Genomic DNA, 19,165 nt, shown 5'->3' with positions numbered 1-19,165 from the left:
TACATACTATAGTATATTAATTCTTATTTTTGTTAAAAGAGCACGATCTTTATACTATTAATCTATTATCTTTCATTTTCATTTATTTAATTTTATTATTATGGATAAAAATGTGTTCTACCAAGCAAATTTCATAAAATAACAAGTACATTGTTATATACGGATATAATTAGTACCGATAATAAGCAATATAGAGTGCATTAAAATGCAATCCAATGTGAAAGAATATACGCTATAATGGAATTATTTAATGTATCTCAAAAAATTCAACGTAAGAGCACTTTTTGTGAGTATTCTACTCTTATTTTTACTAAATTCGATTTATTATATTACAGAATTAAGCAATAAAGTAATACAATGATTGCTTGATTCTAATTTTTTTTGCAAATAAGATGACCCAAAATTTCGACCTACATATTCTTAGAATTTTTTTCTGAATTTCCAATCTTCCTCTTCAATTGTTCAAATATGAAAATAAAAAATTGTTCAAAGGACAATTAATTTTTTAATTTTCTTCTTTAAAACTAAATTGAATATTTTATCGAAGAAAAATTGAAAAAGAATGCAAAAACATATGAAGCTTCATTCCATTAAAAAGTTAAAAACCATTCAGAACAAAGCAAAATTCAAACGATAAACTGCATGGCGCCATTTCCAGATTAAAAAAAAAATCAAGTTTAAATTTAATTCTTAAAATTGCAAAATTACTCGAAATTGCATTTTTTAATTTGAGCACGTACACCATATACATATTTATATAACATCATTTATCGCAACCCCATTTTTTAGTGTGAAAAATCTTCTCTATTAATGTTGTTTTTGTTTACACTAAATTTTCAGGAACGCATCGTGAGCATTAAAGAAGGTATGCATTTGTTATACAGACACCACAAGGGAAAAAAATTATAGTTTTCCAATAACTCGCAAAACTTGCAGTAATTGAGTCAGAACAAAACTACCATTTCTTAAATATTTAATCTTACTCTCGTATATACTTAATTCATTTGAAGCAACTAAATTTTAGTATGAAATACAAAACCCAGAAACTTCAAGTGGAACAATATCGTATAATTGTAAATTACAAAAAGAAAATTAAAGTTTTGGAATGGAAAAGACTCACAGTCATGAGACGCATAACTGACATAAATATGAAATTAATTCAGTTAGGTACTAAAATTATTAAAAATATTTGCATTTGTGATTTAATTTTGCAAAACGACTCTGATATACTTAAGTAAAATCTTACAAATTACTCTAAGATTATTAACTTCATAATATGCATGTATATCACGTACTCGTAAATAATCTCGTCAGCCTCGTAAATAATAAGATACGCAAGTGGAAAACCCTAAAATATATCAAAATTTTTTTAATTATTTAATTATTTTTAATTAATTATTTAAATTGTAATAAAAACGAATATATACTATTATTACATTTTTTTTATAACCTCCTATAAAATTTTTTGTTTTATGCCCACACCATAAGTGTTATAATTTTGGCATCCAACAATTTATATTCAAAAATAGAATTCTCATAATTTATATTTAAAATGTTTAGCGATCAGACGACAGACACTATTTATTTTAATTACATTATGTGACAATTAATTTCAAATAATATATATATATATATTAAAAATGTCAGCTTACCTGTCAATATTGGTGTCATTGGAATTGTTTCAACATTTTTATTATTATTGTTATTACTATTTGATGATGATGATGATTCATCTTGAATACAATATTTATTTTTACCACTACCGGATTTACCGGAAACACAACTTGTAGGTTTTTTTGATTTAAATAATTTCATTTTTTTTTTTCAATTTCTTCTTTTTCTTTATATTTTTTCTTCTAAATATATTTTTTTCCCGAAGATTATAAATTTATTTTAACTTCCAACATAAATATTGAACATTTTCATTAATTTTATTTTTATTTTTCATTTATAATATTTTGTATAGAGTCATCATCACTTTTCAAACAAAAAAAAATCATATAAAAATTTTGACATTAAATTATTTTTAAAATTGTGTCAAAAAAGAAAAGCTTGTTTATTAATTTTTAAATTAATTTTTATTTTTGACCCCCCAAAATTTTATGAACACCTCATACAAAATATAAAAATTTTGCATACTTTGTGGGGCATTCTTTTTTTTTTACATAATTCTTTTGTTTTGCTATTAAACTTATTAATTTGTTACTATTTACAAGTTGTCTAAGTAAATTAGTTTATTTTTTTTTTTAATTGGCATATATTTATTTTTTTCTTTAAGTACTATAACAAATTTGAATTAGTAATTCATAACTAATAAAATGCATTCAATATACATGAAAGTGAAATAAATTTGAAGTACAACAAAAAAAAAATTAAATTTTTCTCAATTGATTTTTATTTTTTTTTTATCTCATCTCATTTTCAACTTTAATATTGATGTTTTTTCTATTTTTTTTTTATTCTATATTTAATTACTTGCACTTCAACTTCAATCTTAATTGAAATTACACAAGATCTAGAATTCCAGAAAAAACAAAAAAATAAACGGAATTGTGAAAAAACCAATAAAATAAAAATGAAAATATTCGAAGAAAAATAAATGTTTATATTTGTTCATGTATGTATGTTTATTGTATGTGGTATGTGCGTAAAAATATAATTTGGGAAATTGGAAAAACAAAAAAGAAAATAAGAAATAATTTTTTTTTTTTTTTTAAGTAAACTCATTAATCGTATACACATGTCAATAATAATTTTTGTTACGTATTTCAATTTATGTCTAAAAGAAAAGATGATGGGGAAAAATTAAGTAATATTATGTAATACAAACTTCAATTTGAATACATGTTCTGAGATGTAAAATAAAAATGAAAATATTTTTGAAATTTTCTACAATCGAATAATGTTCAATCAAATTGGATAAAAATTAAAAATTCTTTTGATAAATTTTTGGGGAAATCCCGGAAATTTTGAAGTACATATTTCTCATCTTGCATTTTGTCATACAAATTCTCAATTCGAAATTCTTACATTACGCTGGTAACTATAAAATTTTAAAAATCTGAGAAACATATTCACATTCTAAATTTAAAAAAACAATACATAAAAATGTGAAAATGTGGTTTTGAGTGAACAATACAAAATTCAAAGAAAAACAAGAAATTTAAGTAATACAAAGACCGAGCTTGCATTTTAGTGATTTCCACTAAGCTATAAACACATATTATATACTTTATTAATATTATATATTCCATCAAATGAACTCCATTTAAATAACCTATTATATCAAACTATTTAAACTTAATTGAAAATGATAAAAAGTTTCCCAAATATAATCGATATGAAACCTATAAGTATACAATGCATTTATATTTTTATATATGATTCAATGTTTTCCACAAATTAAAAATATTTTTATTTTATTTTTGTATATATTTTAAATTAAGAGAAAATGTAAAAAGTCAGCGGCAACCATCAGCCGTTTTTCAAATTATTTTTTTTTATATACACAAAACAAATATAATATATAAAATGCAGATAAATATATTTTCCGGCCAAAATACTTTAAATTTTCATTTAAAAGGAATCAAAAGCTAAATATAAGAAAAAAAAAATAAAAAAATATGTGGAATTCCAGCTTTGAAGCCTGACATATACTTACATATAATGTGCTTTTTCATTCAATAAGCAAATGTATACACTGAAAAAAATTTTCAATTTGCACATTTACGAATGTAATATGAAAATTTTTAATTTTTGTACTACATATACAGAAATGTTACATGTACAAGCCAATTACTTATTTTCCAGTACCGTTATACTTAGAGCAATATAGAATTAAAAAAATCAAGAACTCGGCTACTTTTAATATCGTTTTAACATATAGAAAATGTCCTTATATGTATAGGATAAATTCGATTCAAATATACGTATAAAAAAAAATATGAATTTATTCTCAGATCTACGTAGATTCATTATCTAATTTTAATATAGTGACATTGCATTTGAATTTTTTAAAGATAACAGTTTTACTATATAGTTATTTTACTTGAAATTCTAGTCAGTGAGGGAGTGTTGTATGACTTGGAATGCAACGCCAAATATCAGGCTAGAAAGGAATTCTATCGACAACTTCTACAACATATCCGCACTACTCAACTTATCTTACAAAGTTTTAAATTCCGCTGGAGAAATGTTTGACAGTTCCTTCAGTCGAAAACACTTATACTAGCATATATGTACCACTGTTTCGTATCAAAAGTGACAATCACATGATGATACTCAAATAATTTGAAATGATATAATTTTAGCTGTTAAAATTTGTTTTATTGTAAAATTTTAGCTGTTAAAATTTGTTTTATTGTAAAATTAAGTAGGAATTGTTATATGCAATTCTAATTTCTAATTATCTTGCTTTTTTATCGCATATATGTAATGTGCGTCAATATTTTTCTCTGTGATTTCATTTCAATACTATTGTGAATTTATAAAAGAAAAAAAAAAGAAAAACAAAATTCATTTTAAAATTTCTAACAAAATCAAAACTTATATATTTATTTTTTGGAATTTTGTGATTTATTGCTATATTAAATGCAATAAAAATAAAGAAAATTTTGTTTTTGTTCCGGAAATGCAAATCGTTTAAAAATGTTTTGAAGAAAGAAAAATTAACACTTTATAAAACAAATAAATTTTTGGTTAAATATTTTTTTTTATGTCTTAAATAAAAAAAAACAATCTATTTCATATATTATAAAACTTAATTTTATTTAAAATTTGTTTATATTATGAAATTTCATGTTTAATTCAAGAGTAATTGGTTTCTACATTTGAACATTTTCATTAGTTCTATTCAATTGTATTAGATCGCAATTTATTCAAAATTCAACTAAAAAGTTTCTTACTTCTGGAAATTCTGGAATTCGAACCACTCCTGAACTCTATATTAAATATCTTATTGAATATATTATTTAACTATACAATTTTAAGTACTAAAACCTACGTTTTATTTACGTAAACTTGAAAATGAAAATCACGAATGCGACGTATAATAATTTTAATATTTGTTCTCGGAATACAATCTAATATATAAGTTTTTTCTAATATTTAAGTCACTACCCTGGTTGGCATACTATAAACATAAAATGTACTATAGTTAGTATATTAACCAGGGCAGTACTTAAAAATTTTCAAAGTTCTTGTAATTTAAGCTTTACTTTCTAGTTAGCTCTCTTAATTATCGCATTTGAATAATCCCAATTTTTATTCGAGACTATATTCTAGTAAATGTACTTATAGAATTCTATTGTAGTCCAAATGATAACTAAGCCTCATTAATTTAAAAAAAAACTTAACTTTTTTAATACGTGTATGATCGAAAAGTTCTTTAATCATAATACAAAACTAATATTCATTATTAAATATTATTAAATAAACACTCCTTAATTTATAATTCAAGATTCCTTCATATGCGTAAAACAAAAGAAACATCAATCAACAAAATTTAATTTTATATACGCACGAAATATTTAAATTTTCAAGATCCCCATGGTTTTATTTCAATGTAAATACATATACGGTAACATCAAAAATTACAAAACACAAGTTTACGGAAAACTTCAAATACTTTGTTTAGTTTGTATAATAAAATAAGCCATAAAGTCAACTTTTTTTTTTGTAATAAATCGTTGATCCATAAAAAGCATTGAATTATTCAAATATAATACTAATACGAGCGCCATCTATATAGGTGTGTTAAGAAAACTTATAAATAATTTTATTTTAAAATTTTTTTCTTCAAAAATATAGTTCTTAAATAGAAAATTAGTTGAAATCTTAGAATTTCTTCTAAAAAATAAAACTTTTGTGTACTGAATATGTTTTTGAAACTACCACTTTTTTTTGAAGTGGCAACTTATATATTTCGATTGACAGATTTTGTCGTGATTCTAAAATAATTTTTCTGCTTTAGAAGCCATCATTATCTTTTTAAGAATAAATTAATGAAAAATTTTAAAATTAACAGACATAGCAAAGGTACTTTATTACGAACCTTTTGCTTTATAAAATAAAAGTTAAAAGTTCGATTAGTACTGCCATGTCGCTCTAATTAATATTATAAGAATAGTTAACAAAATAAAATCGGAAACACATAATATCATAAACATGTCGTATTTAATTTGTATCTGATTTTGATGGATAAAGGATCACTTTTGAGCCAAATTATTAAAGGTGACATAATAATATTTCTTACAAGAAAGTCGCAAATTTCATTTTATTTCGCTAAAATCTGATAATGTAAAAAATAATAGCTATTACATAAAATATTCATAGAAAATATTAGAAAATTTTATTGTAATAATAACTGTCATTATTATAACAATGTAATATTATTTATTCTTTGATTTTTAATAATTTTAATTTAAAACAATTCATACTTAATAGCTGACATTGTTTGAAAATAAAAACAAAAACTTTGATTGTTTAAAATTAAACTTACGTATAAAGTTATAAAATTTGAAATACGATCATTAAAATATTAAACTAATCCAATGTTCTTCAAACAGTGTGCTGCGTAAATCTCATAAAAAAAGTAACCATATATAAATAAAAAAATGAATCTGGGGTTCGGAGAGATTTAAAATAAAAAATAATTCAAAGTGTATTTCAATGATCTATGATAGTCTCCAACTGTCAGACACAGAGTTATTTGTGATATTTGCGATACTCCGTAATCTGTAAAGGATTGAGAATCACTGAATTTGCCTACACGATTAAATTTTTATTAATATTAACGGTTAATTTTTTTTTATTAATAAAAACGAAATTTTATTTATTAATTTTATCTATCCTATTTAAATACCATATATTTCAGACATAAATGCTATTTTAGCTGATCTTAAATACTTTTGACACATATTTCATGAACTTAATAAACGTTTGGGTATATTAGGCTTCTATAATATTATAAGCGAATGCAGAATTCTAAGAAACAAATTACATGAATTCTTTCAAATTATTTGAATTGGAAAGCCTGCCAATTCAAATAATTTGAATTAGATAAGAATATGATTTTTAATTCAAAAAATTTGATTATTTATAAAATGCACATTGAATATTATTAAATTAATTAAAAATATTTTGATCTAAATTAATTTTTGTATTTTCAAAACAAATTATATTAAATATTTCCAGATTATTTATATTTGCAAAATAAATTTTCGTATATAAAAAATAATCAAAAAACTCTTTGAAACCATGAATTTTCTTAATTCAGCCACATCATCGGGAAGAGTCCGAATTATCGCGTTACTTAACTGTCAATGTTATTTTTCTACAACAAAATTTTAATATTAATATTCAAATATGTAAATTTACTTATATTTATATGTAAATATGTATTAATAATTTTCATTTTCATTTAAATTATTTTTTTTTTTTTTATATATTTTTAATTCATTTTTTTCTTCTTTATTTTTAATACGTTACATGTTTTGGCTTATTTATTATTTATTTCTATTTTTCCAATTTTCCACCAAATTCTTCTATTAAAAATAATTTGAATAAAAAAGAAAAAAAAACAGCAAAAGAGCATCCAAAACAAAAAAAAGTATAAGAGAAAAAACAAATTAGAATTTATTTACAGCACACTTTTCAATTCAAATTTTCCGAAGAAAGAAAATTTTTATAAAAAACAAAACAAAAAAAATTTAGCAGTGATTTTTTATGTTTTTATTATTGTTATTTTGTGTATAGCGTTCAAAATTGAGAAAAAATAAACTAAAATTTTTTTTTTCTTTTTCCAAATCTATTTTCAGAATTTTTTTACATCATTTAAGTGTATAATTAATATTACTAAAGTATACACACAAACACACTTATACGCATATGTATGTATGTTTGTAATTATGTACAAAATTTCATTTATATGAACGCATAGTAGTTTCAAATACGTGTTTTTCTTTCACTAATAAAATTAATAAAAACAAAAATTTTGCCTTATTTCTCTTATTATTATTATTATTATTTTTGATTTTGACGTTACGACAAAGTGCGCGCGATTATATGTCGTCGTCGTCGTCGTTGTCGTCTTCGTCTTTTATGTTACATTTTTTTTTTTATATTTCATGTTATTTATTTTATTTTATTTATTATTATATTTTTCTTATTTATTGATATAAAATTTTTCAAAAAGAAAAAAAAACAAAATAACAAAAATAAAACGACAACACACACCCTATCGGCCAACAGACCGTAATAATTTTGTCATTATTTTTTCTTTTTATTTTGTTTTAAATTTTTTTTTTAGTTTTTATACTTTTTATATTTTCTTTAGAGGTTTCATTTGAAAAACTCAAGTTAATTACGAGTAAAAAAAAAAAAAATAAATTTTTAAAAAAATTATTCAAAAAAAAAATTATTTTTTTATTGTTGTTTTTTTTTTTCCTTCAAATTGAAAATAAGAAAAAAATTTAACGTGCGTTCATTATTTTCGCTTTCCGCGATTTTATGTTGTTATTTGGTAGCGTTTTACAAATAAACTATATACTATATACTGTCAAATATTTGAACACTCTGAAATCTCGTTGAAAACTAAAATTGAGTGGATGGAGAAGAAAATAAATTTCTTTATTTTAATATTTTTATACCATGTGTGTATAAGTAAGTAGCTGTTATTCTTCTTCTTTTATTTTCTGTTCTTGAGTGATTTTCAGAAAAAGAAAAAATATTTATTTATATTCTATTCTATTAAAAAAGAGAAAGAATAAAAGAAACAAAATGAAATGAAAATCCGAAAAATCCGAAATTGAAAAGCGAAAAGCAATCTTACATATCTTGTGTATCTACTAAAGAATAATTACTTATTAATTATATTAGATCGTTTCACGTTCGCTGCTTTTATGAATATTAAAGGAAAGGGTCTTGCTCTTTTGCTACATAGTTGTGATGTTTTTTTTTGTTATTTTTACTGTTTACAGCTACAAATTAATATGATTTTTTTGACTTTTATATAAGAATTAATAATTTAGTTAAGATATTTTTAGGTTGAAAAAAATACTCAAAGTATAAAAATCAAAAGATAAAATAAGAAATAAAAATGTCCATTGAAAGGAGAGAATAATTTATGATATATTTAAAAGGAAAAATTTATCAATGCTCTTTGAATTACGACGCAGTGCACACACTTTATTTAACGTATATATACTACATATATAAAAAATTTATTTGTATTACACACAGTAATCAACAGATTATGCTCCGCTCAATAACGTTCTGCTATAGAGAACTTCAAATTTGTAAACAATAATATCAAAAATTTTCCCAGCTACTTTCTTACTAAATAAAATTTTTGAGCAGTCAATTTTATACTTATGAATTTGTTGAGGGAAATCCTATTTATTGTCCGTCAAAATATTTGTCATCCATCAATCTTAAAAATTGCAAAATTTTTGAATATATATCAAAATAATTTAACTACAATAATTTAAGATTAATATCATAATGGAAGTTGCCATTACCAAGGATTATTGAGTCGTTTTTCGAATTAAATATGATTCTTTAAATTATATACTGACGCAATTATAGGGTGATTACTGTATACACAGCTGAATAATAGTTAATCATAAGCGTTGATTATTTTTTTTTCGTAATAAATAACACGTTCAAATACTGTTATAATATTTTTGTATAATTTTGTAACCATCAAGGAATATTAATTGAAATCTATAATATAAAATTTATTGATTTTCATTTCGATAATAGATTTAGAAAGCATAAAATAAAACAATTATTAAATTATTAACTGAAAAGAGACCAAAGTATTAAGTCTGAAAGTATTAAATAATTAATTAGAATTTGTCCAATAGATGGCATGAACAAACTAAAATCGAAACACATATAATACTTATGTATATTATTTGTTAGAAATAATAAAATAATATAAATATAGATATATTCATCTAAGTCTATTATTTCTCAGCATTTAAAACGGAGGTATAAATATCATATACCTGTACAGAGAAATTTCAAATTTTGTACTATACAAAAAATATTCTCCCACTATTCATCACTTTGCTTTTGTATACCATGTATATTTTCAATTATAAGGTTCACTAATTAATTTTAAAATACTTGAAATTTCATTTAAATAATTTTTATTTTAAAATAATTTAATCTTTCATGAAAATTATGTTTTCACTCAATATTACCATAAAATATCACTTGAACACTTTAAAAGAAAAACTCTCAAAATTCTTAAAAATTTTCTACTTTATAAATTTTATTTATTCATACACACACATAAATTTATTTTTGAGAATGAAAATTGTACTAGATATGTGTTAGTGTGAGAAAAGATCATTGAATTTTAATTTTCTTTTATTTTCCTCATTCAATTATAGTATACGCGCGATGTGTACGCATGAATATTGTGAGCGTATTGGTTAAGTTTTGTTGATATTATACATGTATTATTTGGATTTTCTTTTTAGAAAAATAGGACAAGTAAGGAAAATCTTTTTGAGATTTTTATAGATTAATCACCATCACAATTTTATCATCACACATTCAATTTTAAATGTTTGGAAAGAAAAAAAATTAAAGAGAGATAGCCAGAGAGAAAATTTTAAAAAATTAGATATAAATATGTAAGCATATATAATATATTATGTGTGCGCATAAGTACATACATACATACTTTTTGCCGTACACTTATACACTTTTGGCATGAGCACGTTAATGAAGTGTTCTGTGTGTAATTAAAATGTTGTTTTTATGTAGTAACATTTTAAATTCTTTTGCATTATATTGATTGATATACGTGTTAACGCACGTATATCAATCAATACAATGACACTAAAAAAGTGTCACTTAAAAGTTTATTCATAAATATGATGCGCGAAATTATTATACAATTAACACAATGAATGCAAACATAGCGAAAATTTTGTCAAAAAACTACTCATTTTCTAGCTATATTTGAAGTCCAAATTGTTATCGAATAGATAAATTGGCCGAAGAAACAAGTCTTAAGAAAGAATATTCAAAAGATTTTTTTTTTCTCAGCTTGAACTGGAAGCAAAGACCTTCTATTGTTTAAAAACATATTTTGTGCGTGAGATCACTTTTTGGAGTTCAATTTAAAGAAAAAAATTTTTTTATTTTTTTTACATTTTACGACTTCATTCCATTTTCCACGACAATCATCAATAATAATATGCAATAAAATTACTTTAAATTGCAACAAAATTATTTTGAAAGCACAATTTTTTATATTACGCTGATTATTATTTGTTATAACATGGAAACCTATTATCAATGCTCAGACCCGGCTCGACCGTGGATGCAGAAGATGCACGGCATCGGGGCGCCACTCTGAAAGGGTCTGAATGGGCGCTAAAATCGAAAAGTGATTTTCCACTTAATTGTTTTTTGTAATTTTTTTTTTTTTAAATCAAGTTTCCAATCCAAATTTTTTTTAAAAAAATTTTTGCTTATCTCAAATTAAAAAAACACAAAAAAAAATGTAGTCGTAGTAGGCTTTTTTTTAAAAAAATTTTTTTTCGTTAAAAGCTTTTTGGTTTATAGACAGGCATTTTTCATTTTCGTTGCGATATTTTCAGTAAGAAAAAATAGTATTTCATTTAATTTAAATAAAATATAATTTATTTTGTGAAATATTTAATTTTAATTAGACATTAAAGTGTAAGAAAAAAGTTTAATTTGTTGGATAATACCATTTTTGTGAGTATAGTGATTTTTATCAATTTTATATAGATTTCAAATTATCAAAATTTTGCAGCATCATTAGATAGACATAAACTCTTCTGAGTTATATAATGAACTTTTTATATTTAAAGATACCATAACGCCGCAACTAAACAATTATGATCCCTTAAATATTTTAAATTTTATGTATACAAATGATTTATTTGGGATATTTCCAAATTTAACAATAGCTTTGCGGATACTATTAACTCTACCAGTTTCTGTAGCAAGTGGCGAAAGGTCATTTTCTAAACTTAAATTAATTAAGACATATTTCTATCAAATATTTCTCAAGAGAGATTAGTTGGGTTAGCAATGATTGCTATTGAAAGCGATATCTGAGATGAATTAAAAATTAATGATATTTTGGATGAATTTGCTGCGATAAAAGCAAGAAAAATAAATTTTTAAGCTAACTATCGTGCAATTGATTTTATGTGTAATTGATATCAGTTACAAATAAATGTTTAATATTATATATTATACAATAATCAATATACTGTTTAATTAGCATTTGATTTTTTTGATATATTTTTTGATAAAGGGCGCTAAATAGAAACTTGCATCGGGGTTCTAGTACCGCTAGAGCCGGTGCTGTCAATGCTCAAAATCCTATAATACGTATCATAACCATTCTATAATCAAGAGCAAAACAGATTTCAATAAATTTAATAAAAGTTTTTATCGCCGCTAATTAATAATTTAAAGTTTAATTTTAATTAAAAATTAATACGATTTTATTCAAGGCTATATTAAGGATTTTTAAATAATCACACTCGTATTTTAACGAAACAAAGTAAATTATATTATCGGTTTTAAAGATTATTATATTTAAATTTGTTAACCAATACTTTTCGTAGACATTCTGCTTAGCACAATTAAAAGAGTTAATTGAGTTAATGAGCATAATTAATGACTAACACTTGTATATATTACAAAACATTAACAATGCAAATTTGAATAATGTTCGGCACTCAATTTTTAATATAAAAGTTTGCTATAAATTCGAAAGTTCCCTAAAATTGAATAATTGTAGATCACTTGTTATGGGATTTGAAATTTTATATTTTGATATTTAACATTTAACAAAAAAAAAGCGGGTATAATTTTTCTTTTCACTTGATAATGAAACTATTAATATTATCTAATATTGTCCGTAGAATAAGTTAAAATCCTTGTCGCAAAATATAATTCTAAAACTCAAATAGTAAAATTTTATAAATTCATAATCAATAATTTACTTTTTTATGTATATTAAAGCATAGCAAAATATATATTAAAAAAATTAAACAGAGAGGAACAAAGTCAATTCACAAAGTTTAGTCGCCCGTAAAATCGCGACTATCATTAACACCAATAATAAAATTGTAATTTTTTTTTATTACTGTACTAAAGTTTTCTTATAATTTAGAGCTGCTTTAATACAGGCTACAACTAAAAGGAGGCAGAAAAAATTCGTAAAATCAAAGTGAAATTAAAAAATATTTAAAAACTTCTACACAGTGGCCCATATAAGCAAACGCACAGACAGAGAAAAACTAATATTTTTGCTTTTTGTATAGGAATTAACCAGTTTTTTATGAATAAAATTAAATTCGATATATTGTTAATTGTGCTTAAATAATTTAATATAATATGTAAAGAAATTAAATGTTAAAGACTTTCCCCCACAAAACATTTTTAAAACTAATTCCTTTTTTAAAAAAAAACAAAAATAAACACAACCGGTCCAACCCTGTATTTATAACAAAGAAGAAATAAAACGTGTACATATTTTCAAAATTTCCATAATCCTTTAATGAATGAACATGAAAATTATTTTATAGGTTCACGTTTCTTTTATTGTTACTGATTTGATTAAACAGTAAGATAGGAATATAATTAGAGCAATTACAATATGTACAATTCTTATGAAAAAAATTTATTAGAATAATAAATACATATTACATAGAAATTAAAACAGTAGCAATAAAATTTCTATGCACTCGGAATGTAATACGGAAATTTGATTATTGAAAATATTTTCACTAGCAAAATGCTAAAAAAATTATCATTTAAGAAGAAGAAAAGTAATGAAGATGATATTAATTATGTCCAGTTATTTAAAAGAAGTATAGTTTATCAAACTAAAGAATTTTTTGAAAATTCTACACTACATGGAGTACGTTATATTGCTGAAACAGGACGTCCAATTGGAGAAAAGTAGGAGAAATAAATTTTAAACAAGCTTAGATCTATGTATACGAGTAATAAATTAATTAGGGACAAAATTTAGTAAAATCAATAAAGAACTTTTTAGACATATAATTTCGTGTGTCATACCGTTAATTGAAATTTGTTGCAATAAATATTCGCTATAAAAGTTGATAAATTATGTTGTCTCTAGCATAAAAATTCTTTAAGTTGAATTCAATAATTTTTAATTTTAATACAAATTCGAATTTCCTCTAATTTAATCTATTATCGTGTCAATATTTATTCAAATTGAACGATAATACATTCTCACGATATATAATTAAAACTTTTAATGAAATAGTAAAATATAACCCTGTTAACTTATTAGTTTCCTACATAATAAATACGAGTAATAATAAATACCAACATTTTTTTACATTTACAAATTATTCACAATAGCACTTTCAATATATTTTCTATTTGTATTAAGGTTTATGTGGTTTTGTTTCACAAGCATAGGAGCTGTTGCAGCCTTGGTTATTATTATGAGTTTATGGGAAAAATTTCAAACAAATCCAACAATAACAGGTATGTCTTCCATATTTCTGTTTACATCAATTGGTAAATTTTTAATTGAATATTTTTTACTTATAATTTTTTTATAATTCTTCACTAGGTTTGGACACAGATTTTCATAATCAACAAGTAATGTTTCCAACAACAATTGTTTGTCCAGAGGAACCTTATGATTCCGGTAAAGCATATCAAGCTGCTTACGCTCAAATTGGGTAAGTTTGAAGAAAAAATATTTACATTTCAAAAACTACATATTAAGGATTTTTTTTTTGCAATTGTAGAAAATATGATAACGATAAAGCACTTATTATAGCCCCTTTCTTAGAAATTTTAACAAAACTATCATTTGATAATCTAATGGAAGCTTATGCATTAAGTGAAAATTTTAGTTCAACAGTTTCATTAAATGAATATTCACTAAGAAGTTTGGCATTTATGGTAAATTTATTAAATTTTTTTTTTTTAAAACTTTATTATAAAACAATATTAAATTGTAACTCTGGCTAATATAATTTAAAATATTGAAATAGCTAGACTTTATGCATTATAATGTACCAGAACATTAAACTTTGATAATAAAATGTTCACACGAAAAAGGTTTAAATTATTAATGTTAATTTTATATTATGAATTTTATAAATTTTATTTGAAGGCTGCTAAAGACTGTAACGACACTTTATTAAAATGTAAATATCGGACAGAAGATGTCGCCTGTTGTTCACATTTTGAAAGTGTTTACACAGAACATGGTTTTTGTTATGGTTTCAACAGTAGATTTAAATCCAAAGATAAAATTGAGTAAGTTTATAATATGATCATGCGCAAATTAGAAATTAATACAATTTATAATATATATGTAGTGAAAAATCTGTGGCTGTGCATGATCTTTATGAAACTGATAAAAAATGGTCATTACAATTTTTACTTAATCAAACATCAAGGGTATTTTAAAATATTTTTAAATGAATACAAGGTAATTCAGCAAGAGGGTGGGAGCTATATGACGGTCGAAAATAAGTACATTTTTTGTTCGGAACATAGTGTACCATCTGGACAGCAAGCCCTTTCAACAACAGTTTTTTTGGGTTTTTATCTTTTTTGGAACGAAAATTATAAGATTTTGAAACGGTTCCAAATTTAAACTATGTTTCGAAGAAAAATATAACATATTTTCGACCATCAAACCAATGATATTTGACTCCTAACTTCTTGCTGAATCACCCAGCATGCCTTTATAAAAAAAAATCTAAATAAACTTTGTTTTGATTTCACTTAGATTTATATATTTTCGCATGAAGAGTATTTTGAAGCCGGTTTTAAGCATCAGCTTGTCTGGGAAAAAAGAAATGAGGATAGCATTTTAATTTCAAAGAAAAATACTTATACAACAGATGATGCAAAACAGCTTAGTATTAAGTATGGAAATACTTTTAGTATTGAGAACTTAATAAACATCGAAAAAACTGCAATTTAAATGTCATAATTTAGAATATATGTACATATATACATATATGCTTATCTATTTATTTAATTTTTTCTGATACATTAGAATACTTAATTGGAAATTTATTAATTTTTATTTTTCAAATTTTTAGGCAACGTAAATGTATTTTTCCAGATGAAGTGAAATTATCATATTTTAAAGAAGAGTACACGTTTTCGTCATGCATGAAAGAGTGTCGTATAAATAAAGCTTATAAACTGTGCAAATGTAATCCACCATTTTATAAACCAATTGGTAATATTTTTTAAATAACATACATATTTTAATGTGTATCTTAAATATTAAATATTTTAGCGGATATTCCAATGTGTAAGTTAAGTGATTTTCCATGTTTAGACAAATACAAAAAAAATATAACAAATATTAAGGATTGTCTTCAATGTGAGTTAAGTTGTCAGAAAACTGTGTACAACATTGAAAAATTAACAAAAGTGTAAGTTTTTTTATAACATTTCATTTCAAATCATTAACATATCAATTAAATTATTTACTGAGATACATAATTAGATAAAACTAGAAAATTAATTAATAAAACCTTATACTGAATATGGTTTAAATAAATTTTTTAATTTTAAAAATTCTTATTTTATATTTTTAGTGAGGGTGATAACAGTAATGAAGTAAGAATTGAATTTTTAACATGGTAAATTAAAATAAAAATTTTTCTAAATGTTATTTATACATATATACTTGATAAAGTTCTAAATTACAATTTTCTTCAATATATTTAATTGATTATTTTTATTTATATGAAAGGCCTATAATTCGATATAAACGTGAAGTATTGTTTGGTTGGGTTGATCTATTGGTATCGTTTGGTGGAATTGCTGGATTATTTTTAGGATTTTCATTGTTATCTGGTGTTGAAATTATTTATTATTTTTCCCTCAGAGCATTCTGTATGATATACAAGAGCAGGGTAATTTTAAATGAATTGTGTTTACTTTATAAAAAATTATAATTATTTCAATTGTATTTTAATATTGCATAAAATTAGGATGAATTGCATGCGATTGAGAATGAAAAATTGAAAAAGCCACCACCAAAAATAAATATGTCCCTACGATTGCGAGAACAAACTAGTAAATCAATGAAAGAAAAACCTTTAAATTCTAGTGCAACAAGTGGAATTAATATTAAACCAAATATTGAAAACATAACAACGGCAAATAAAACTACCAGAAGAAATATAAATAAGGTAATGAAATATTTGCAAAATTAAAGTAAAAAAAAAATTAACGACATAATGTAAGTAAATATGACTTAAATGTTAAATAGATACATACATACCTAAATCTTAATTATATGAAAAAATATTTTATTTCATGAAGTTTAATTGTAAGTTATCCTTATACATTTGTATATTATTGTAATTAAATGACAGCACCTACATTTTATATAATTCAAATCATACTTCTTAAATTATTCCTGTTAAATCGATATTTCTCAGTTAAATCGATAATACAGAAAATTGAAACAAATTATCTCACATTAAGTTTACACCTTTTCTAGAAATTGTCATCCCATAAAAAATTTGTAGTTTAAAACTTAAATCGAATCTAATCAAAAAATTATTTTGTAACTAGTAAAATTAAAAATGTACTTGCTTTTATTTTCGTTACTAGAATTGTTGATATTTTTATTTATATTTTAAGCGTTTGGAACAAAATAAAGGAATTATTCAAGTACGTCCAAAAGACTTTAGCTCAAGAAGCTCAAACAAAATGGGAATTCTACCACATAACAGGATTGGATAATTACATTCCTACATACATACATACATATTTTTAGGGATAATTGCAAAATATTTACATTTTTCTAAATAACATTATTTCAATATACCAATATGTTTTTGTTTATAATGCATTGTAAATATAAATTGTATACTAAATTAATAATAAATACAAGGTTTACGTAAATAAGAACTTTTTATGGTAGGTTTTCAAAATTTAATGTACGTAAGTGCCTACATGAAAAATATTTCATTAATGCAAAGTCAGCATTTAAAATATTTTCAACTCCGTCTCGGTGAAAATATGTAAGTACATAAATGTTATTCCTCTTTGCTCGAATTTAATTCTTGCTAGTTTAAATGCCAAGGTTTCAGTAATCGCATTCTTTTGTAATCTACAATTAATAATTCAATACATAAATTGATTTAAATCATTACACATATTATTCATGTGTAGCTCCCTCAAACATTGCCAACTAATACCTCATCATCATTACCTTTACGTTTAGTCAAAAAAAAAATAAATCAAGGGGCTTCCGAGCTGACAACTTAATTGTAGAAATAAAAAAAACTCTTACCTTATTATTATTTCCCATTTTGATGATCTCAATTAGATTTCCTTTTAATGATCTCCACTTTTTGCCACCACTTTTGCTCCGCCGCATTTAATTCAAACCAATCTCAAAATTTTCCTCTTATGAACGAAATTGCATAAATTTTTTATCTTTAGACTAAAAATCCTACTTGCTTTGCCATTATATAAATTCAAAATATTATCAAAAATTGATCCCGCATTGTTAATCATGAATGTATATTGTATTACGAAATTGTTATGCATATGGAATGTTTGTGAAGTAAACAAAACCTTTTAACCGCGTTCTTCCAGATTAGGTTATATTCAACTTTTCATATTTGAACTATCGGTAAAAATGAACGGCTCTTTCGTTGTTGTTTCCTTTCAACAAATATTTTCCGAAACTCTGTTTATATTATAAGTTATTTGATTTTATTTTTAATTTCTGTATTTTGCGAAGTAAACATCAAATCGATTATGTTAAAATGAATTGCTGAAATAAGACAATATTTTATATTTCAATTGGTAATTGATGTTAGTTGTTGTATTAAAAGTTTATGTTAGACAAGGTTTGACCAATTAAATTTTATCAAAAATCAAAACCAACTTGCTTTTTACTAATATGTACTATACTGTCTAAACATTTACAAGAGACTGCAACTTTTTAAAGAATCTGATGTCATTGGGTAAATAATTTATATGGAGTACCGAGTAATATTCTCTGCCTGAATAAATTTCTTCCCAGTGACGCAATATTTTCTAATATCACTTCTATTTTGCAGATCTTGTAAATTTTCAAACTATAAATAAGATATGCAATTTAAAACTGATAATTCAA

General features: G+C 23.3%; 2 protein-coding genes across 4 annotated transcripts in view; one reads left to right on the top strand and one right to left on the bottom strand.

Annotated features, from left to right (window-relative positions):
• LOC129613135 (glutamate receptor-interacting protein 1) overlaps positions 1-18,408 on the bottom strand; it is a 55,745-nt gene extending 37,337 nt beyond the window's left edge. For 2 of the 3 annotated variants that reach the window (XM_055527084.1, XM_055527085.1), the window contains exon 1: positions 1,653-2,127. In XM_055527084.1, the coding sequence (XP_055383059.1) occupies positions 1,653-1,815 (163 nt within the window). In that variant the 5' untranslated portion in view covers positions 1,816-2,127. Of the gene's footprint in view, positions 1-1,652; positions 2,128-18,331 lie in introns of those variants that run through there. The other variant, XM_055527086.1, reaches the window with a different exon arrangement.
• LOC129613310 (sodium channel protein Nach) lies at positions 11,317-17,778 on the top strand. The gene is made up of 14 exons (XM_055527311.1): positions 11,317-11,391; positions 13,826-13,968; positions 14,432-14,529; positions 14,618-14,729; positions 14,799-14,955; positions 15,170-15,315; positions 15,378-15,459; positions 15,794-15,933; positions 16,113-16,255; positions 16,316-16,454; positions 16,620-16,664; positions 16,778-16,940; positions 17,019-17,219; positions 17,677-17,778. Exons 1-14 carry the CDS (start codon positions 11,317-11,319, stop codon positions 17,776-17,778), a joined length of 1,746 nt encoding a protein of 581 aa, XP_055383286.1.
• Positions 18,409-19,165: the final 757 nt, after the last annotated feature.

Source organism: Condylostylus longicornis, unplaced genomic scaffold (assembly GCF_029603195.1).
Source record: "Condylostylus longicornis isolate FDR11 unplaced genomic scaffold, ASM2960319v2 ptg000081l, whole genome shotgun sequence".
Classification (NCBI taxonomy): Eukaryota; Metazoa; Arthropoda; class Insecta; order Diptera; family Dolichopodidae; genus Condylostylus; species Condylostylus longicornis.
Note: the sequence above shows the minus strand (reverse complement) of the source record. Positions and strands in the feature narration are given on the sequence as shown.